Source organism: Crinia signifera, chromosome 5 (genome assembly GCF_055691185.1).
Source record: "Crinia signifera chromosome 5, ASM5569118v1, whole genome shotgun sequence".
Classification (NCBI taxonomy): domain Eukaryota; kingdom Metazoa; phylum Chordata; class Amphibia; order Anura; family Myobatrachidae; genus Crinia; species Crinia signifera.
In genome coordinates this window covers 8,985,935-9,009,468 of record NC_139221.1, presented here as the reverse complement: position 1 = coordinate 9,009,468, position 23,534 = coordinate 8,985,935, and the positions used below count along the sequence as shown (strand labels likewise).

General features: G+C 47.5%; 1 protein-coding gene across 1 annotated transcript; it reads right to left on the bottom strand.

Annotated features, from left to right (window-relative positions):
- Positions 1-3,490: 3,490 nt before the first annotated feature.
- On the bottom strand, positions 3,491-9,827 carry LOC146079379 (cathelin-like). Its single transcript, XM_083186181.1, has 4 exons — positions 9,506-9,827; positions 8,581-8,682; positions 4,580-4,639; positions 3,491-3,652 (listed from the first exon to the last, which is right to left on the bottom strand). The coding sequence occupies exons 1-4, from the start codon at positions 9,692-9,694 to the stop codon at positions 3,569-3,571; spliced, it is 435 nt and encodes a 144-aa protein (XP_083042307.1). The 5' UTR covers positions 9,695-9,827; the 3' UTR covers positions 3,491-3,568.
- Between the last annotated feature and the right edge of the window lie 13,707 nt (positions 9,828-23,534).

The following is a 23,534-nucleotide window of genomic DNA, read 5'->3' as shown; positions in this document are numbered from 1 at the left end:
ACTGTTTATTGAGCCGACATGTGCCGACAGGCGGTATTTCATGCCCTACTATCCACTAGGGCGTGGTGGGAGAATAAAATAGTGTGCCGAGCGCAGCGAGGCACCGTGCCCGAAGCATAGCGAGCGGCTGCGGTACACTTCCAACTGTGTCCATGTCGACTGTGTCGACATTTCGGCCAAAAAAACAGTGAAAAAACCCATGTCGACCTTTTGACTGTCGACATAGACTCTGTCGACCTAATGGCAGTGTCGACCTAAAAACATGTCGACCTAATGAGCTGTCGACCTAATGAGCTGTCGACATAATGACATGTCGACCTAATGGTATGTCGACCTAAAACCATGTCGACCTATTGAGCTGTCGAACTAATGGTGTCGATGTAATGGCTGTCGATGTAAGTGCTGTCTAATATCCGTCCCAGACCCGACCACCCCCTCCCGCGATTCGCTGGACCTCCGCGACCACCCCCTTCCGCGAAACGCGGGACCCCCGCGACCCTCCCGCAAATCGCGGGACCCCAGCGACCCCTCCCGCGATTCGCAGGACCCCTGCATCCTCCCCTCCCGCGATTCGCGGGACCCCTGCGACCCCCCCTCCCGGCATTAAAAGGGCCCATGCCCCCTCACGCAATTCACGGCACCCCCCATACCCCCCTTCCTGCGATTCGGAACCCCCCACGACCCCCCCTCCCGCGATTCATGCCCTCTCCCGCGATTCACGGACCCCCGCACCACCCCCCTGCGCCCACCCTCCCTTGATTCACGCCCCCCTCATGCAATTCACGGCAACCCCCCACACCCCCCTCCTGCGATTCGCAGCCCCCCCACGACCCCCCCTCCTGCGATTCATGACCCCTCCCGTGATTCACGGACTCCCGCACCCCCCCCCCTTGACTCACGGCACCCCACGCGCCCCTCCCGCAATTCACGGACCTCCGCAACCCCCCCTCCCGCAATTCACTAACCCCGACAACCCCCCTCCCGCAATTTGCGGACCCCCCTTCCCACGATTCAAGCCCCCCCGCGCCCCCTCCCGCTAACCGCGGATCCCCACACACCACCCCCCTCCCGCAATTTGCAGACCCCCCAGACCCCCTTCCGGCAATTCCACCCCCCAGCGGACCACCGCGGCCCCCGCTCCCGCATTTCACCTGGCTGCCGCACTGCAGGTTTCCCCACTGCCCTCTGCACCAGCGCCACAACTTTTATCAATGTCTTGCCCACATACCACTATTATACAGCCTCCTGCTCTCATGCACGCTCACTCCCTCCCAGTGGGAGGAGACGCTCACCCACTGCCGGGAGCTGCATACTGTCCCCCACCCTCCTCCAGTTCTAGGGATGCCCATCGACCATCAATGATTTTCAAATAATCGATGGTTTATGGCCGATGTTAAATACTTTTGCCATCAATGTGGGAGGACACTGCCCTGCCTCCTGTTCTCCTGCCCCGTAACTTCCGCCAGTGGAGACCCGCTCACCCTGTGTTGCCCACATTCCCCTATCATGCTTTACCGCCCAGCCTCCTGCTCTCATGCACCCTAACTCCCACCCAGTCGGAGGAGACACTGACTCCTGTATTTCTGTGCTGCCACGCTGGACCCTCACCCACTGGCAGAAGCTGCACAGTGTCCACCACCCTCTTTAGTCCCCCATATGCCCACACACCCCTATCACTACCCAGTTTCCTGCTCTCCTGAACCGTAACTTCCACCACTGGGTAATCGCTGACGCTGTGTTGCCCACATACCCCTATCATGCCTCATATCCCAGCCTCCCGCTCTCATGCACCCTAACTCCCACCCAGTAGGAGGAGACACTGACTCAGGGCCACCGTCCGGTACTCCTGTGCTGCCACGCTGGACCCTCACCCACTGCCAGAAGCTGCAATACAGGGCATCTTTCATACAATTCTAACCATATTTCTCACAATACAAATGTTCACAAATTAAGGGGCGTAGCCCCTTACGCCGGTGTGAAGAGCGCCCGTAGGGCGCGATGAATCACCTAGTATAAAAATACATAGGAACTTATTCTGGTTGATTTGCAAGGCTGCAAATTCTCAGCCTTGCAAGTCCACCAGACACCGATCTGCGAATGCCGGGTCACCCGCCCCACCCCTCGCAGTGTACGCTCGCACGGGCTGCGAATGCCGGGTCACCCGTTCCACCGCTCGCAGTGTACGCTCGCACGGGCTGCGAATGCTGGGTCACCCGCCCCACCCCTCGCAGTGTACGCTCGCACGGGCTGCGAATGCCGGGTCACCCCCCCCCCCCACCGCTCGCAGTGTACGCTCGCACGGGCTGCGAATGGATGTTTACATAAACACAGCAGGCTGTGAGGGAAATTCCCACATCATTATATGGTCGCCGGCGAACAGTCTTTTCATGTGGCTGCACGCACCCGATGTATGCACATGTGCAGAAATGCCCGTGCAAGAGTATGGTCTGTGCAAACGGACCAGAATTACCCCCATAATTACCCCCGGACCAGAATTACCCCATAATTATCTTCCTCTCCCGCCGCTCTAATTCTGCTACTCCCCTTCAACAAAATCTGCACTGGCTCCCATTCCCCTACAGAATCCTCTTCAAACACCTCACACTCACATACAGGGCCATCTCTAATTCCATTGCTCCATATATCTCTAACCTCATCTCCATTCATACTCCCTCCCGCCCTCTACGGTCAGCTGACGACTGTCGTCTCTCCTCCACCCTGATCACTGCTTCCCATGCTAGAGTACAGGACTTTGCCCGTGCTGCACCCCTTCAGTGGAACGCACTCCCTCGCTCCATTAGACTCTCCCCGACCTTGCAAAGCTTCAAACGGGCACTGAAAACTCACCTATTCATCAAAGCGTACCCTTCCACTGCATAAACCAGCTGGTTCTCCGACCCCTTGCCTGTTTACATCCTGCTATCTAACCACCACCCACTTGCTTGCACCTCTTGTAATCTGCCGGTCTCCCCTTCCTACTAGATTGTAAGCTCTTCAGAGCAGGGCCCTCTTCCCTCCTGTTGTCAAAGCCCTCTTCTCTTCACATTTCATTCACAGCTCTCCTTTACTCCAACACTCAGTGACCATCTTCATACTCATCTCCATCATTGGCCTCAAGCCTCTAGTTGTATGTTGATTGAGTCCTCACTACTTATATCCAAGCTGTAATGTGTATTGATCTGTGGTGCTCTTTATTTGTACTGTGTTTTTGTTATTTAATCAATGTTATGCCAAGCTTTGTCTCCCTGTATTGTTCCTTTGTACGGCGCTGCGAAACACTTGTGGCGCCTTATAAATAAAAGTATAATAATAATAATAATAATAATAATAATAATAATAATGTAGCATATAATGACACACACACACACACACATATATATATATATATATATATATATATATATATATATATATATTGCACATATTTCTAAATATAAAATATACCTTTTATATTCCAATTTGCTAAAAAAATATTTTTTTATTGGTTTATTATTTGGTTATTTTCCATTGATAGGTATTACATCATTATATATGATTATACACCACAAGGGGGAGCTAGTGACAAGCGTCAGGGAGATGAGGGCTGCTGATGTCGTTTCCGTCTGTTGGAATTAATTGCAATACTGCTCTGTCCCCCGGGGGCCACTGACAGCTGAAAGAGAGAACATACAGCAATTGGTGTTATTGTGGTACATATGATAGATGGACTCTAGGTCGACAGTCTTTAGATTGACCACTAATGATCAACAATGGGTAGGTTGACAGTGACAGGTTGAAACAAGCAAAAATGTTGACAGACACGGTATACACTAAAAAAGGTCAACATGGGGTTATCATGGTTTTTTGGGTCTATGTTGACATGGACACGTATAAGTGTAGCGCGTCCCCTCGCATTGCTCGCTGCGCACGGCGCACTCTTATATTTTCCCTCTAGGTCCAATTGGATGGTAAAGAATGAACCCAAAAAAACATGGAAAACATGTGTCACCCTTTTCAGGGTCGACCATGTCTATGTAGACATTTTGCGTGTGTCGACCTTCTGTTAAAGTCGACCTTGAGTATGTCAAACATTTAAAGGTGTCAACCTACCCACTGTCGACCATTAGTTGTCGGCCTGATGCCTGTCAGGTACCGTTATGATATCTGCGCTATCGCCCTAATACATAAATGGGGGAGAGGTATCCGGCCTTGGAAGGAGATAACGCGGAGAAACTGCCCAAAGCAACCAATCAGCTTCCAACTGGCATTCAGAGACTGCGCTAGATAAGTGACTGATGCTGATTGGTTACTTCAAACCAATACAGAATGATATTTGATCATTGGATGGACCAAGTGATTGTGGTCATCACAAGGGGGTTATGGAGCACCCAATGTATGGCTGAATCCAGGAGGCTTGCCCCCTGTGCCCGGGCGGTGGGAGCTGAGGGGAGATTAGGCAGCACAGGAAATACACTATTGGGCCAAACATTTTCCTTCTACTAACTCCTCATTGGTCCGTCGTATATCTGCATGTATCACCGTACACAGAGCCTGCAGGTCAGGGGTGATATGTCTGTGTCACTGCCCAACTGTCTCTTACCTGGCACCGTATGTCATCCGAGACTGTCTCCCCCAACACAATGGTGCAGCTGAGAATCTTCTGCAAAATACAATAGATCATAATCAGTAAGAGTGGCCTGCCGCTACAACTGCGCAGTAATCAGTAACAGTGGCCTGCCGCTCCAACTGCACAGTAATCAGTAACAGTGGCCTGCCGTTACAACTGCGCAGTAATCAGTAACAGTGGCCTGCCGCTCCAACTGCGCAGTAATCAGTAACAGTGGCCTGCCGCTACAACTGCGCAGTAATCAGTAACAGTGGCCTGCCGCTCCAACTGCGCAGTAATCAGTAAGAGTGGCCTGCCGCTACAACTGCGCAGTAATCAGTAACAGTGGCCTGCCGCTCCAACTGCGCAGTAATCAGTAACAGTGGCCTGCCGCTACAACTGCGCAGTAATCAGTAACAGTGGCCTGCCGCTACAACTGCGCATTAACCAGAAACAGTGTCCTGCCGCTCCAACTGCGCATTAACCAGAAACAGTGTCCTGCCGCTCCAACTGCGCATTAACCAGAAACAGTGTCCTGCCGCTCCAACTGCGCATTAATCAGTAAGAGTGGCCTGCTGCTCCAACTGCCCATTAATCAGTAACAGTGTCCTGCCGCTCCAACTGCGCATTAATCAGTAACAGTGGCCTGCCGCTCCAACTTTGCATTAATCAGTAACAGTGTTCTGCCGCTCCAACTGTGCATTAACCAGTAACAGTGGCCTACCGCTCCAACTGTGTGTTAATCAGTAAGAGTGGCCTGCCGCTCCAACTGTGTGTTAATCAGTAAGAGTGGCCTGCCGCTCCAACTGTGCATTAATCAGTATCAGTGGCCTGCTGCTCCAACTGCGCATTAATCAGTAACAGTGGCCTGCCGCTCCAACTGTGCATTAATCAGTATCAGTGGCCTGCTGCTCCAACTGCGCAGTAATCAGTAACAGTGTCCTGCCGCTCCAACTGTGCATTAACCAGTAACAGTGGCCTGCCGATACAACTGCGCATTAATCAGTAACAGTGGCCTGCCGCTCCAACTGCGCATTTATCAGTAACAGTGGCCTACCGCTCCAACTGTGCGTTAATCAGTAACAGTGGCCTGCCACTCCAGCTGCACATTAATCAGTAACAGTGTCCTGCCTCTCCAACTGTGCATTAACCAGTAACAGTGGCCTGCCTCTCCAACTGTGCATTAATCAGTAACAGTGTCCTGCCGCTCCAACTGTGCATTAATCAGTAACAGTGTCCTGCCGCTCCAACTGCGCATTAATCAGTCACAATGACCTGTCGCTCAAACTGCACATTATTCAGTAACAGTGTCCTGCCACTCCAACTGTGCATTAATCAGCAACAGTGTCCTGCAGCTCCAACTGCGCATTAATCAGTAACAGTGTCCTGCCACTCCAACTGTGCATTAATCAGCAACAGTGTCCTGCTGCTCCAACTGCCCATTAATCAGTAACAGTGGCCTGCCACTCCAACTGCACATTAATCAGTAACAGTGGCCTGCCGCTCCAACTGTGCATTAATCAGTAACAGTGGCCTGCCGCTCCAACTTTGCATTAATCAGTAACAGTGACCTGCTGCTCCAACTGCGCATTAATACGTAGCAGTGGCCTGCTGCTCCAACTGCGCATTAATCAGTAACAGTGGCCTGCTGCTACAACTGCTCATGAATCAGTAACATTGTCCTGCCACTCCAACTGTGCATTAATCAGTAACAGTGTCCTGCTGCTCCAACTGTGCATTAATCAGTAACAGTGGCCTGCCACTCCAACTGCACATTAATCAGTAACAGTGGCCTGCCGCTCCAACTGCACAATAATCAGTAACAGTGTCCTTCCGCTCCAACTACACATTAACCAGTAACAGGGGCCTGCTGCTACAACTGCGCATTAATCAGTAACAGTGTCCTGCCACTCCAACTGCGCATTAATCAGTAAAAGTTGCCTGCTGCCCCAACTGCGCATTAATCAGTAACAGTGGCCTGCTGCTCCAACTGCACATTAATCAGTAACAGTGGCCTGCCGCTCCAACTGCACAATAATCAGTTACAGTGTCCTGCCACTCCAACTGTGCATTAATCAGTAACAGTGTCCTTCCGCTCCAACTACGCATTAATCAGTAACAGGGGCCTGCTGCTACAACTGCGCATTAATCAGTAACAGTGTCCTGCCACTCCAACTGCGCATTAATCAGTAAAAGTTGCCTGCTGCTCCAACTGCGCATTAATCAGTAACAGTGGCCTGCTGCTCCAACTGCACATTAATCAGTAACAGTGGCCTGCCACTCCAACTGTGCAATTATCAGTAACAGTGGCCTGCCGCTCCAACTGTGCATTAATCAGTAACAGTGACCTACCGCTCCAACTGCGCATTAATCAGTAACAGTGACCTGCTGCTCCAACTGCACATTAATAAGTAACAGTGTCCTACTGCTCCAACTGCGCATTAAGTTGCAATACAGGGCATCTTTCATACAATATTAACCATATTTCTCACAATACAAACGTTCACAAATTAAGGGGGGCGCAGCCAGTGGCTTAACTATAAATTTTGCTCCCCCCTGCCAAAAAGTTTGTGGCGCCCCCTGGGCTCCTCTCCAGCGTGTTTCCCCAGCGGAGAAGTTGAAGCAGGAAAGAGGCAGAGAGACCAGCAGACACTTCTGCTTCCCCTGGCTCCGACGCATCCCAGGCCGCCCTAGCATGCCCATCCTGTACACAGTAGCCAATAGCTGGCTCTGTGTACAGTCAATTGAATCAGGGGGGGGGGGGGATTTGTCTCTGTCATGGCTGACTCGCCTCCGGTGCACAGTCAGCAGGCAACGACTGTGTGGGGCATGTCAGTGCGTCGAGTGGGTGCTGGCGCCCACACAGACCCCACTGCCGCTTGCTTCCCCAAGCGGCTGCTGGGGCTGCCTTACAGTAGTTACGCCACTGGGCGCAGCCCCTTACGCCGGTGTGAAGAGCGCCCGTAGGGCGCGATGAATCGCCTAGTCTATCTATATATATCCAGTAGCTAATAGAAATGATATCCAGAAGCAAGGAACACTCACCAATCAGCTTGTAGTCAAAGTTCTTTTTTAATCCATAGGGGCAATATCCCATTCCACCATTCGATCTTTGAGACTACGCTGACTCTTTTTTACATCTGAGGCTAAGCTCCTTGAGAAAGGGCCATGATTGGGGACCGAAACGTACATATGGATTTTATGCTGTCTTAATTGCATATAAAACTATTTACTCCTTGTGATGAAATAAATATTACCCAAGATTTATATATAACAAGTTTTACTTGGTTATATTGGAGAGTGTTCCTCATTCCTCACTAATATATATATATATATATATATATATATATATATATATATATATATTAGCGAGGAATAAGGAAGACTGCATTGTGTGTGCAGGGTATATATATATATATATATATATATATAGTCCAAAGTTCTAGCGTGTCTCCCAGGGGTCCCAGATAGAACAGAGAGCGGCACTCAAACGGATTTTGAGAAATCAAGGTTTAATTTTCAAGGTGGTAAAGGTGGCATCACATGGGCATCATCATCGACGTTTCAAGGCGGTGAGCCTTTTCATCAGGATGCGCTCAAAGTGCATATAGTGCTGTAATGTGTGAATAAAACAGAGCTCTGTTTTATTCACACATTACAGCACTATATGCACTTTGAGCGCATCCTGATGAAAAGGCTCACCGCCTTGAAACGTCGATGATGATGCCCATGTGATGCCACCTTTACCACCTTGAAAATTAAACCTTGATTTCTCAAAATCCGTTTGAGTGCCGCTCTCTGTTCTATCTGGGACCCCTGGGAGACACGCTAGAACTTTGGACTATATTATCTGATTGAGGGCACCACAGTAGCTGGCTTTATCGTTCGGAGTGCCGAGCAACACCAGGAAACTATATATATATACCCTGCACACACAATGCAGTCTTTTATAATATAATACATTTTGTTTCCTTTCAACTAAAGTCCGTACTTACCTGAAGTTTTTTATATGCACATTTTGCTAAGGGTTTTTTTGCACCTCTGGGACACACAGTTTCTCTTATTCCGAGCTGCCATGTCCGGGAATTCCCCTCCTCCTATAGAGAAAGTGATTGGAATATGTATAATGGTGGTCTCTTATAACTACACATATAATCCTACTCTACTCACTTATTGATGCTGAGATGAGATCAGTGATTTTTTTAGTCCAAATCCTGGGACGGGTTGGGTATGGACAGTGTCGGACTGGGTAAAGATGGGGGTATGGTAGGGATACCACCACCCACACAGGATTACTCCGGACTGTCCGGGGGACTGGCGTTCCAGAGTGTGACATCAGCTCCTGGCCAGATATGTCTTTACTGGGCATAATATGGTACAAGGGGAATTACTGTGTGGGGCATAATATAGTGTAAGTTGCATTACTTTGTGAGATATAATATGGAATATGGGTCATTACTGTGTTTGACATAATATAGTGTAAGGGGCATGACTGTGTGGGGCATAATATGGTGTAAGGGGCATTACTTTGTAGAACATAATTTATAGCAAGGGGCATGACTGTGTGGGGCATAATATGGTATAAGACGCATCTTATGGTGCAAGAATCATTATTGTTAATAATAGGCACTACTGTGTGGCACAATTTAAATTGTGGGTACCACTGTGGGCTACACTGCTCCTCAACAAAACCATACCCACTACTTTAGGCATGCTCCTTCCCTGTTTAACATATGGGTGGTGGAGGTGCTAATGCTCTTCTTGGCACAAGGACCAAAATGTTGTGGCAATGAATTTGTCCACTCCTGGTTCCCAGAAATGATATTACTGATGTGTCCTATAGTACACAAGGAACCAGGATAGTGGCTTGTAAACCACAGAGCACCAAGAGATTTACCAGAAACAGAAGCCATACTGTACCTTCAGGAGCATAGGGGGGACATTATCCAAAGCTCTATAGAGAAATTGGACATTTTCCTCCCGGTTGAAGCGTATCACGGCCTCTAATATCCGCCTTTCATCCTGGATGCCGAGTCCCGGAGACTGAGACAGACAGCTGTCTAATGTGACTGCAAATAGTAAAAGCAGAGACAGCCACCAGCTACTCATTGTGTGCTGTAGAAGAGGACTCCTCTGGTCCCCGGCTCTGGTGTCCACCTTTTGTATCTTCTCCAGCTTCCTCCTTCTCTGATACCATGTTTGTAGGATGTGATGTCATGCAGATAGTGATCTCATAGATAACAGCTTCCATATAATTGTTTCCAACACAAATAACAATGTAACGAAGTTCTCATCAAGTTAATATGAAAAAAAAAAGAGAAATGGAAAGTTCTGACCACAACACAACTTCTCAATTCTGTGATTATGACGATGGTGTCTGAATGACAGGCAGAACTTATGGCAATAAGCTGGTTCTGTCACAGAGAAAATGTCACGACCTCATCTAGATACTATGCCCAGTTCTGTATAGGTCACTGGTAAGGCCTCATCTAGATACTGTGCCCAGTTCTCTATAGGTCACTGGTGCTGCCTCATCTAGATACTGTGCCCAGTTATGTATAGGTCACTGGTACGGCCTCATCTAGATACTGTGCCCAGTTATGTATAGGTCACTGGTACGGCCTCATCTAGATACTGTGTCCAGTTCTGTATACTGTAGGTCACTGGTGCGGCCTCATCGAGATACTGTGCCCAGTTCTGTGTAGGTCACTGGTGCGGCCTCATCTAGATACTGTGCCCAGTTCTGTATAGGTCACTGGTACGACCTCATCTAGATACTGTGCCCAGTTCTGTATAGGTCACTGGTGCGGCCTCATCTAGATTCTATGCCCAGTTCTGTATAGGTCACTGGTGGTTCTTCATCTAGATACTGTGCCCAGTTCTGTATAGGTCACTGGTGCGGCCTCATCTAGATACTGTGCCCGGTTCCGTATAGGTCACTGGTGCGGCCTCATCTAGATACTGTGCCCAATTCTGTATAGGTCACTGGTGCGGCCTCATCTAGATACTGTGTCCAGTTCTGTATAGGTCACTGGTGCGGCCTCATCTAGATACTGTGCCCTGTTCTGTATAAGTCACTGGTGCGGCCTCATCTAGATCCTATGCCCAGTTCTGTATAGGTCCCTGGTGTGGCCTCATCTAGATACTGTGCCCAGTTCTGTATAGGTCACTGGTGCAGCCTCATGTAGATACTGTGCCCAGTTCTGTATAGGTCACTGGCGGGGCCTCATCTAGATATTGTGCCATGTTCTGTATAGGTCACTGATGCAGCCTCATCTAGATACTGTGCCCAGTTCTGTATAGGTCACTGGTACGGCCTCATCTAGATACTGTGCCCAGTTCTGTATAGGTCACTGGTACGGCCTCATCTAGATACTGTGCCCCTTCTGTATAGGTCACTGATGCAGCCTCATCTAGATACTGTGCCCAGTTCTGTATAGGTCACTGGTGCGGCCTCATCTAGATACTGTGCCCGGTTCCGTATAGGTCACTTGTGCGGCCTCATCTAGATACTGTGCCCAGTTCTGTATAGGTCACTGGTGCGGCCTCATCTAGATACTGTGCCCAGTTCTGTATAGGTCACTGGTGCGGCCTCATCTAGATACTGTGTCCAGTTCTGTATAGGTCACTGGTACGGCCTCATCTAGATACTGTGCCCAGTTCTATATAGGTCACTGGTGCTGACTCATCTAGATACTGTGCCCAGTTATGTATAGGTCACTGGTACAGCCTCATCTAGATACTGTGCCCAGTTCTATATAGGTCACTGGTACGGCCTCATATAGATACTGTGCCCCTTGCTGTATAGGTCACTGGTGCAGCCTCATCTAGATACTGTGTCCAGTTCTGTATAGGTCACTGGTGCGGCCTGATTCTAGATAGTGTGTCCAGTTCTGTATAGGTCACTGGTACGGCCTCAACTAGATACTGTGCCCAGGTCTGTATAGGTCACTGGTGCTGCCTCATTTAGATACTGTTCCTAGTTATGTATAGGTCACTGGTACGGTCTCATCTAGATACTGTGCCCAGTTCTATATAGGTCACTGGTACGGCCTCATATAGATACTGTGCCCCTTGCTGTATAGGTCACTGGTGCAGCCTCATCTAGATACTGTGCCCAGTTCTGTATAGGTCACTGGTGCGGCCTCATCTAGATACTGTGCCCAGTTCTGTATAGGTCACTGGTGCGGCCTCATCTAAATACTATGCCCAGTTCTGTATAGGTCACTGGTGGTTCATCATCTAGATACTGTGCCCAGTTCTGTATAGGTCACTGGTACGGCCTCAACTAGATACTGTGCCCAGGTCTGTATAGGTCACTGGTGCTGCCTCATCTAGATACTGTTCCTAGTTATGTATAGGTCACTGGTACGGTCTCATCTAGATACTGTGCCCAGTTCTATATAGGTCACTGGTACGGCCTCATATAGATACTGTGCCCCTTGCTGTATAGGTCACTGGTGCAGCCTCATCTAGATACTGTGCCCAGTTCTGTATAGGTCACTGGTGCGGCCTCATCTAGATACTGTGCCCAGTTCTGTATAGGTCACTGGTGCGGCCTCATCTAAATACTATGCCCAGTTCTGTATAGGTCACTGGTGGTTCATCATCTAGATACTGTGCCCAGTTCTGTATAGGTCACTGGTGCGGCCTCATCTAGATACTGTGCCCGGTTCCGTATGGGTCACTGGTGCGGCCTCATCTAGATACTGGGCCCAATTCTGTATAGGTCACTGGTGCGGCCTCATCTAGATATTGTGCCCTGTTCTGTATAGGTCACTGGTGCGGCCTCATCTAGATACTGTGCCCAGTTCTGTATAGGTCACTGGTGCGGCCTCATCTAAATACTATGCCCAGTTCTGTATAGGTCACTGGTGGTTCATCATCTAGATACTGTGCCCAGGTCTGTATAGGTCACTGGTGCGGCCTCATCTAGATACTGTGCCCAGTTCTATATAGGTCACTGGTACGGCCTCATATAGATACTGTGCCCCTTGCTGTATAGGTCACTGGCGGGGCCTCATCTAGATATTGTGCCCTGTTCTGTATAGGTCACTGATGCAGCCTCATCTAGATACTGTGCCCAGTTCTGTATAGGTCACTGGTACGGCCTCATCTAGATACTGTGCCCAGTTCTGTATAGGTCACTGGTACGGCCTCATCTAGATACTGTGCCCAGCTCTGTATAGGTCACTGGTGAGGCCTCATCTAGATACTGTGCCCAGTTCTGTATAGGTCACTGGTACGGCCTCATCTAGATACTGTGCCCAGTTCTGTATAGGTCACTGATGCAGCCTCATCTAGATACTGTGCCCAGTTCTGTATAGGTCACTGGTGCGGCCTCATCTAGATACTGTGCCCGGTTCCGTATAGGTCACTTGTGCGGCCTCATCTAGATACTGCGCCCAGTTCTGTAAAGGTCACTGGTACGGCCTCATCTAGATACTGTGCCCAGTTCTGTAAAGGTCACTGATGCAGCCTCATCTAGATACTGTGCCCAGTGCTGTATAGGTCACTGGTGCAGCCTCATCTAGATACTGTGCCCAGCTCTGTATAGGTCACTGGTGAGGCCTCATCTAGATACTGTGCCCAGTTCTGTATAGGTCACTGGTACGGCCTCATCTAGATACTGTGCCCAGTTCTGTATAGTGTTAATGGTGATTAAACTATGACCAGAGATACAATATGTGAAAAGCGCAGGTTACGTAATGTGTCCGCAACTGGCTTACCCTTTATACCTAACTACGTGCGAACAAAACGTAGCGCAGCGTAGCGTACCTATTAATTGTATGTTATACAGTTAAGAACCAATACCTTGATAAGAGATCTCTTCGCAGGACTTTGTCTCTAATTCTGCGAATATACTTTAAAGGACAGAGTCCGCAATGTACCTTATCGCTATTATGCGAATAACCAGACACGACCACTGAATAGAAGTAAGGAGGTTAGAACTCCATAAAAAGGTTGTATTAAAGTCCCTAATGGACAAAAGGGGGTTACAGAAATAAGAAATAAACAGGTATAACAAGTGATACAATATACTAACAATGAATGCTAACAAACTCTGCTAAGGGGAAAGAATACAATAATACAAGACACAATCAGCCAACGATACTACAAAGATAAATACCGTGAAATGCAACCGTTACCCGTCTCACTCTAGTATGCGAAGCGCAGTCCGGTCAGAGCTCACTATCGTTCAGGAATGAGCGATAGTCCGGTAAGAAGGTCCAGGGAAGGTAATTGTGCCGAAGTGACCGAGCCTGCTCCGGGTCGCCTATCTTATAGGGTCAGAAGGGGGAGGTCAAAGGCCATTCTCATTGGTCAGAGATCATATGTCCGGTCCACTGTGATTGGAGGTTAGACGCTGTACCTGGTCTGACCAGGTGCAGGGGAGTGAACTTTAAGAGTCCTTTGTTTGGTGGTTTCGGCGTCAGCAAGGATAAGAACCGGTTTTATCTGGTTTCCTTTGTTAACTACTTACAACAGAAACTGTCTCTGGGATATGGAATATGTCCATAACTATCGGACAGTGTACATTGCGAAATATTCGCAATGACCGGAATACTTCGCATAATGAGCTGAACGGAACGGTACTAAACACGATATAGACAGGTGTGTGCAGGGCTAACTAAGCTATGTGTGGCGTTCTAAACCTTTTAACTATATTTAATTTCGTGTAAGTGTGTTATTATGAATTTATGTGTGATAGTATGTCTACTCTTCTGGTCCACATTGTCACACATACTCGGGTATGGTAACTTTATTTGCGCAACTCTGCGAACCAAAATGGCGGCCATACTATCACAAAATGGCGTGTGTGCACCTAGACTTCAACAGTCCACCCTTTAACAGTAAATATAAAACTGTTACAATACAAAACATTTCACACGACAAAACAGAAATTCATAATCCTAACAGAGAAATTGGGATACATGAAATAAACATATAAGGGGAGTAAACCATCTGCTCTCGGCCGATCCAGGATCATGGATAAACGATGGGCCGCATTTATCGAACAATCTACTCAGGGTCACGAAGGATAATGTACAATTTTGGGATAAAAATAAAAACAGGGGTGGTTACAACATATACACGTTCACAAATATGGTTTCTTTAAAGGGAGGTGGTTTCGATTTTAGGGTCATATACCAAACCCTGGTCTTCCACTGTATCTCTCGTTCTTACACTCATGATTTCGGTACGTTTTGCCTTTCCCCGGGTCACCACCTTTAAACATTTGAACAATAGCACAAAGACTATGATGGCACCACCGATGCAGAGAAGGAGTTTTCCTATGCTAGCTATGATCCCCTGCGCCCATTCTCCTAAACCAGAGAACCAGTGCATTGGATTCAACCAGGAGGTCCATTCGCTAACTTTGTTACCTATTTCTGCCAGGCTGATATTATGTTCCCTTCTAAATTCCCATTTAAGCTGAAGAATCTCATCCATCCGGTGATCGATGATTTCTTCTGGGTCTTCAGTATTGTTGGTGATATATGTACAGCATTTTACCCCAAACTGTGTAGAGAGGGTGACACAATATCCTCCTGTCATGGCTGTCAGATAGTTCAACACCATTCGATGTTGGACTAGCTCTCTTTTATACGCTTGCAACTCCTTCCCAGTGTATCTAAAGGTGTCATCATAAATCTCAGTGATGTTATCTACCAAGCTGGCTAATGCTTGTATGTATTTAAAATTGATAACTCCTCGGGCGGTATGGGTGATATCTAATGCAATGAGGAATTGGATACCGAACGACTCGTGTATCATTTCAGAAGCTAGGGGTTCTTTTCTTATTGTTAAATCCCTTTTATGGATTTGGTCATAATGGGTATGAGTGTAAGGAGGAGAAATACCTCTGTGTACGTTCATCATCTCATCGTGTGTGAGGGTCATCACTTCCGGTAACACTCTGCCTAGATAACAAATACCAACGTAGTTCATGGAGAGCCATTTGTACGCCCTTCTACCACAAATATAATAAACATCGTCAGGGAGAAAATAAGGGACAGAGTATTTCATTATCTTGTCACACATTATCCATAGGAACATCCCCGTCCCCTGCTCCCTGACTCGTTCCTCACATGTTTCTGGCTGTAGGGTCATATTACAGTAGCCGGCTGATACTCTGCCGGCCATCATTTTACTTTTCTTCACCGTGTAAACATATTTATAGTGTCTTCCACTGGTTCGGATTTTTAATAATAATTCTTTATCTATGGGCTCTCCATCTGGACGCTGGGAGTAAGTTATTGTCTGGTTTTGCCATGTCACTTCCCAAGTACCAATTGTTCTGGAACTTGAGAAGTTCATACATACCAGGGATTTATCCACTTGGTATGGGTGTAATCTAAGACTAGGGGACCTGGTATACAGGTATCTCTTATCCAATGGCCTCCCCTTATTTAATACGCTTATCTCTGAAATATTAAGCGGGTATGGGACTAGGCCTACACTACTCCTTTTATGTAATACTTGAGAACACACCCAGCACTCTGTTTGGTTTAAAACCTTACCCACTAATGAGTGGTAATCACTCAAAGGATGTTGGCCGGTAGTTGCCTTACTGGTCGACTGACATCGCTGGATGCATCCTTCTTCCATTTTAGGTTGACAATATCTACAGACACAGTACTCACCAGACAATAAATCATCACATAGCCCTTGAACTACGTTTTCCTCATACCTTTTACCTTCTCCTGTCATGGGTAAAGTGTCAAGCTGGTTTAGGGATTCTACCTCACCCATATCTGGGTCCATTATTACACTGTCAGGACTCCGCTCCGATCGCTCTAGAATGTGGCAGCCACCGAGTATTTTAGGATGAAGAGAAGAACACAGAAAGAAAACAAAGACATATATGCATAACTGTGAACCTTTTGCTTGGAGTCCTTCCATCATCTCTACCAGGGGACTTGTATTTTGCTCTGCTTCTTAGACCTTTGTTCGCTCAGGTTGCTCGACCTTGGCTGCTTCTCAGTGTTCCCGAAACAATGCTTCTAGCGACACTTCTTCTCTCTCGCTCTCTGCACACTGGGATTCTGGGTTACTGGCTTTCTTGCAGTGGGACGAATGTATCCAAGTCTCTCTCTCTGCGACTTTAATTGATGTAGTGCTGGTCAACAAAACTTGGTACGGTCCTTCCCAACGGTCTATCAAACAACCTGAGCGTAAGAAATTTCGGATCATAACAAAGTCTCCTGGTTTAAGATTATGACAATTCTCGGTAGGCATATCAGGGTTCAGAAAATTCAGCTGCTTTTGTTGCTCCCTTAGCTGTTTGTTTAGCTTTAGGATATACTGTACAGTTAGCTCATTATTACATTTTAGATCATCCTGTGGGTCTATCATGATGTGTGGCTGCCGACCAAACAGTACAGTATCTCGAAGGGGGACAGGTTGAGCGGAGTCCTGGGAGTGGTCCTAATGCTATACAACACAATAGGCAGTGCCTCTGGCCATAACAACCCTGTTTCAGCCATAACTTTACCCAATTTGTTCTTAATAGTACCATTCATTCTCTCAACTTTGGCGCTCGCCTGGGGACGATATGGAGTATGAAGTTTACTATTAATCCCCAGGAGTTTACACATGATTTGGAAGACCTCTCCTGTGAAATGAGTGCCTCTGTCACTCTCAATGACCTTTGGGATACCATATCTACAGACAAACTCCTGACATATTTTCTTTGCTGTAAAGGTAGCAGTGTTGGAGGCAGCGGGGAAAGCCTCCACCCAGCTGGAAAACATGTCAACACAAACCAATACATATTTCAAATTTCTACAGGGTGGTAACTGTATGAAGTCGATTTGTATTACCTGGAAAGGGCCTTCTGTAGGAGGGATGTGGGATGGCTCTGTTGGGATGGCTTTTCCAACGTTCTTCCTCAAACAGGTGAGGCATGACATTGCCACTCTACCTGCTTGAGAAGCGAACCCTGGTGCACACCAGTAGGCCTTTACCAGCTTGCACATACCTTCCTTCCCAAGATGTGTCAGCCCATGGGCCGCCTCGGCTAGACTAGGAAGGTATGCTCTGGGGGCCACTGGTTTCCCGTGTCCATCTCTCCAAAGTCCGGTGGACTCTTGGCCACATCCCTTCGACTTCCATACTGCTCTTTCCTGTGGGGAACACAAATTCTGCATGTCTATCAGTTTGGATGTGGATACCATGTTCAGTGTACAAAGGTTGGTGGGATGGGTAAAAATATTTACAGGGCATGCGGCCCTTTTCGCTGCCTCATCAGCGCGGCTGTTACCAAGTGACACCGGGTCTTTCTCTGATGTGTGAGCTTTGCACTTGATAACAGCCACTCTGTCTGGAAGCTGGATAGCTCCCAGAAGTCTCCTAATGTACGTCGCATGCGCCACTGGTGTGCCAGCCGCCGTCATGAAATTTCGGAGGCGCCATAGGGCTCCAAAATCATGGACTACTCCGAAAGCATATCTGGAGTCGGTATATATGTTCACTGATTTCCCTTTAGCCAGTTCACATGCTCTGGTCAGTGCCACCAGTTCCGCTACTTGCGCTGAGTGAGGTGGTCCTAAGGGTTCAGCTTCCACAATACCTTCTCCATCTACTACCGCGTAGCCTGTGCAAAGCTCTCCCGTCTCCGTCTGTCTATGACAGCTACCATCTGTGAATAAGGTTATGTCTACCTCACTTAATGGGCTGTCGCTTATGTCAGGACGTGCTGTGAAGGTCTGATTCAGGTAGGTCATGCAATCATGTTTGTCCTCACTCTCACTAAACTCTGCTTTACCATATTCAGCAACATTTCCATCACCCTCCACCCTTTGTGCCTTGGAGGGCACATGAGGAAGAAATGTGGCTGGGTTTAATGTGTTGCATCTTTTGATGGTAATATTTACTGGGGCCATCAGCGCCAGTTCCCACTTAGTGAACCGTGCTGAGGACACATGACGTGTTTGGGCAGAATTTAGGAGAGCAGAGACAGCATGGGGAGCATGAACAGTTAAATCGTGTCCCAGCACTACGTCCTCACTCTTACTTACTAGTTGTGCTATTGCAGCCACACTTCGTAAGCAAGTTGGGAGTGAGCGTGCTACTGTGTCCAGCTGGCCACTGTAGTACGCTATTGGTCGGTTGGCATCACCATGTTTTTGTACAAGCACTCCTGCCGCACACCCACCTGATTCAGTTCCGTACAGTTCAAAGGGTTTCCCATAATCTGGCATTCCTAGTGCTGGGGCCTTGGTTAGGCTCACCTTTAGTTCCTCGAAAGCCAGCTCAGATTCCTCAGTATGAGAGACCCGATCAGGCTTAGTTGAGGAAACCATCTCTTGCAGTGGTAATGCCAGAATAGAGAATCCTGGGATCCAATTGCGACAGTATCCACACATGCCTAGGAACGTACGGATCTGATGTTGGGTCTGTGGCAGTACCATGTTCTGAATCGCTTGGATTCTGTCGTCGGTGAGGTGTCTCAGCCCTTGGGTAAGACAGTGGCCCAGATATTTAACCCTGGTCTGGCATAATTGCAGCTTATCCTTTGATACTTTATGTCCTGTCTCTGAGAGATGCATCAGTAGCTGTCTAGTGTCATCCACTGATGACTCCAGTGATTCAGAACACAACAATAAGTCATCCACATATTGTATCAGTATCGAACCCCTCATGGGTTGAAAGGATTGCAAACAATCATGCAAGGCCTGGGAGAAGATGCTGGGGCTGTCTATGAACCCCTGGGGGAGTCGTGTCCAGGTATACTGTACTCCTCTGTAAGTAAAAGCGAACAGATACTGGCTGTCAGGATGCAAAGGGACGGAGAAGAACGCTGAACACAAATCAATGACTGTGAAATGAGTACAGTGGGGTGGGATTTGCATGAGGATGACAGCTGGGTTTGGCACTACGGGGAATTGGCTCTCAACTACCTTGTTTACCCCTCTCAAATCCTGCACTAGTCTGTAGCCCCTCCCCCCGCTCTTTTTCACAGGAAAAATGGGACTATTGGCCGTGCTGGAAGTTCTAACTAGGATTTCCTGCTGGAGCAATCGTTGGATCACTGGAAATATTCCTAGCTCAACTTCAGGTTTTAAAGGGTATTGCAGTATTTTTTGGGGCTATCCTGCCTTCTTTTAAGCGGATTTCTACTGGAGCTACATTTGCCATCAGCCCAGCATCCTGTCCATCTTTAGTCCAAAGGGAACTCGGTATTTGTGCTGTAATTTCAGCTACCCTAGATGGATTTGATTCTACAACAGTGGAACACAACATTAGCCTCTGAGGACTATCCAGCATATCTTGCACTTCTTGTGTAAGATTTCTAGGAGTGTCCAGAAATACCCCATCGGGGGTGCAATAGATGACACATCCCATTTTGCATAGTAAATCTCTACCCAGGAGGTTAGTCGGGGCCGCTGCAGCCAACAGAAAAGAGTGTTTGGTATGCAGAGGCCCGATTGTAACCTCCGCTGGTTTCGTCAGTGGGTAATGTTGTATTTTTCCTGTTACCCCAATTGCCGCTACTGATTGGTTAGTGAAACCCAAGTGAAGAGGAGTGTTGAGAACAGATCTGGCCGCCCCTGTATCAACCAAAAAGGTTTGTCTTACTCCAGCTATATCAACCTTCACCTGAGGTTCCTCTCCAAGGTGTTGTGTTAGTCTAACTGGCTGTAGGATACAGGTATGACCTGTTTCCTATGGTCTGACCTGGGTTGCCCTTAGCACAGTGTCAGCCATCAGATGGGGAGGAGGCATGTTGCGTGACCTGTCTGTCTCCTCCCATTGTCTAGGGGCTGGGTATCTCCGTGTCTCACCTTTGTGAGATTCCCATTCTCGCTTATGTGTCTGATAACTCCTGTGGTTTCCGAACCTACACTGAGCTGCAATGTGTCCCTCCTTATTGCAGTTGTAACAGATAATTGGCTTTCTACCTGTTTCCCTGGTGTTTCGTTGTTGGTATGCAGCTTTGTTTGGGGCATTAGTAAGGGCTTGGATGCTAACCATCATCAGTTTGTCAGTTTGCAGTTCCCTGTGCTTCTTAATGTTGCGGTCGTGGTCCACAGCAGATTCCCGTAGGGCATCCACTGTCATTCCACGCCAATTTGGGAAAGAGGTTTGGACTCTGGCTCTCAGGTTTTCCCTAAGCCCTTCCACCAGCACAGAGACAATCATCTCCCTCAGGTGGGGGTCGTCCTTAGGCTCGGAGACACCAGTGTACTTTGATACCTCCAGTAAGGCTTTTGTAAAATAATCAGCAGCAGTTTCGCCATCTTTCTGTTTGATGGTGAAAATCTTGCTATATTCTACTGCCGCAGGAAAATATACTCCCAACTGTAAGTTAATCAGGCGTATATTCTCCTGGTTGATCTCATCATTTATCTCCTTGTCCACTTTCAATCCACTATCCTGAATGAATTTCGGGATGTCAATGTGAGTGGGGAGACAGGCCCTCAACATGATTCTCCAATCCTTGTTGGTGGGCTCATCAGAGTTTCCTAGATCCCTTACAAATTTCCGGCACACTGCCAGATCTTTCCTAGGATCAGGGAAATCTGTAATGATGGACCGCAGCTCTAACCGTGTCCATGGGTTTAGCATGGTCATCTTTCTGGTAGGTATCACACCCTCTCTGTCTGCCTTACCATAGGGAACCTCCAGTGTGCGTACAGGGTATGTTTGTACCACATTCGCATTACTGGGACCTGCTTGGGAGTCATTTGTGTCTGTGCTGTGTGGTGCATCATTACCTGAGTCCAATACTATGCTGTTGGCATCAGCCGTCTCCTCCTCCTGTGCTGGGGCCTCAACAGCGGGTTGAGCTTTTCCCTTCAATCATATTAATTGCATGAGAGACGGCCAGTGCCAACAGCTGCTCGTTTTCCTCTCGGGTTTCCTTGTAAGGGGATAAAACAGGGTACAAGTTAGTAACAGGTACATTATTACTTAGGTCTTTCTTATGAGACATTAACCCCTTCGGCACATATGGGGGTGGGGGAGCTGATTCTAGTGTGGCAGCGGTTGCATTTGCATTTTTATTGTGGCTGATTGCATCAGGTATTGCCAGACCTCTGGCTCCCCATTGTTCCTGTCCTTCCTTCTGCCACAATTTAAGAATATTTATATGCTTCACTCTCTCCTTACGACTGGAGAGTAGGCATATTTCATCTTTTACTGCCGATAAGATTTCTGGATCGAAGCTACCAACACTGGGAAATTCTAACTTGCTGCCTTGTGTCATTTTTCTCCATTTATTTTGGTAAACAACTGCGAGTTCACCGTGCTTCCTGCACATAATAAAAGCAGCCGATCCTCTTGGCCGGCTTGCTTCCTCCCTATCTTGCACGTTATCACAGCGTGACCCGTTATTACCCATAGTTACAGGAATAAACGTTCACAGCTTAATAGATATCGGTGGGTTATTACTTATCTGAGAGCTCCCCAAACACTCACTTCTACAGCTTCCTAGAACATCCCACAGTCAAGCAGGTGCGAAGGATACGAGGTATTATACTCAATCACCAAGCTCTCAACTAGCAGCGAACTTCTAGCCAACTTGCTTGATGCGGCACAATTTTTCCAGGGTATAACAAACTTGTTTTCCTATACCCCCAAAAATCGGATTTCTAAAGTAGCTAATCGGAAACAAGTGCGTTCCGATATATCTTCTTGTACCCTCCTAGCGGAATCAATTCCACTGAAGGGGCAGTTCCTATGTGTACGTCGGCACGTACACCCTGTCCTAACTGGACCTGTCCTACACTGGACTACACTGCGCTTGGGTCGTGTCCGTCTCACACCCGTCCGCCTCAGTTATTTTTCACACTGGGCGCTAGTTACACCTTGGTCTTATGCTTATTTTTGAAATATTTCTGTACAGAAAATTTTTCCCAGGCCGGTAGCTTTTCACTAGATTCTTATGCAGGTATAAATCCCTTATAATAAGCTATAGGAATCTATTAAAATAATGTTTGAGTTGCTTGCTTATGAAAAAATGAACAAAAAGAAAAAAAAAATTATTTTCTTTTATTAATCACCGCTTCATTCGCAGTATATTACTATACTGTTTAAATAAAGCTAGTGGTTAATTACTGTTCACCTCTTAATTCCTATGTGTGCTGCGTGTGCAGTACCAATGAACAGCCACGTGTGTACGTGCGTTGTTCACAGGCCGCCGATGAATCGGCCACCCACGTGTTCTATGGTGTATTTTCAAGGTTGCGCTCGGGTTTCGCTATACGCGGTAATTGCGCCTAAATGTGGAATAAATCCCTTAACTCTGTCCGAGAGTTACGTATCAAGATGCGAAATAAATCCCGCACTTAATCCGTAAACCACGTACAAAGATGCGAAACTTTCCCGATGTGGGCACGTGCGCGCGCACCTTGCGTAATACACAATAGACGCTTTACGTTACTGCAAAAGGCCCAGGACTTGTCGCCACGTGTTGGAGTCCCTGTTTTTGCGGTAGCTAACAATAAACAATTATAGTTTTGCACAGAGGGGATCCTCTATGTACTATAATAAACACAGATTCCACGTGTGCGAACCTTATCGCACGTGGTACATATACTATAATAAACAAGCAGCCCAAGACACTATACCCCGTTAAACTACTTGTGGCAGGCAGAAGTACAGTTTACTAAACACTTAGGTATGATATGCTTTAAAACACGTGGCCTTCACTTATTGTACTCCGGGTTCAGCGCTAGCACTTCCCGAACCCCGCACCGCCGTGGACTCGGCCTATCCAGCAATGGAAACAAATAAATACTTAAATACTTCCACCCTTTTGCTGGTATAGGTCGATCCGCACGCCTGGTACTGAGTTCTGGATTGTGGAGCGGACGGACGAGCCCTCAATTGTTAATGGTGATTAAACTATGACCAGAGATACAATATGTGAAAAGCGCAGGTTACGTAATGTGTCCGCAACTGGCTTACCCTTTATACCTAACTACGTGCGAACAAAACG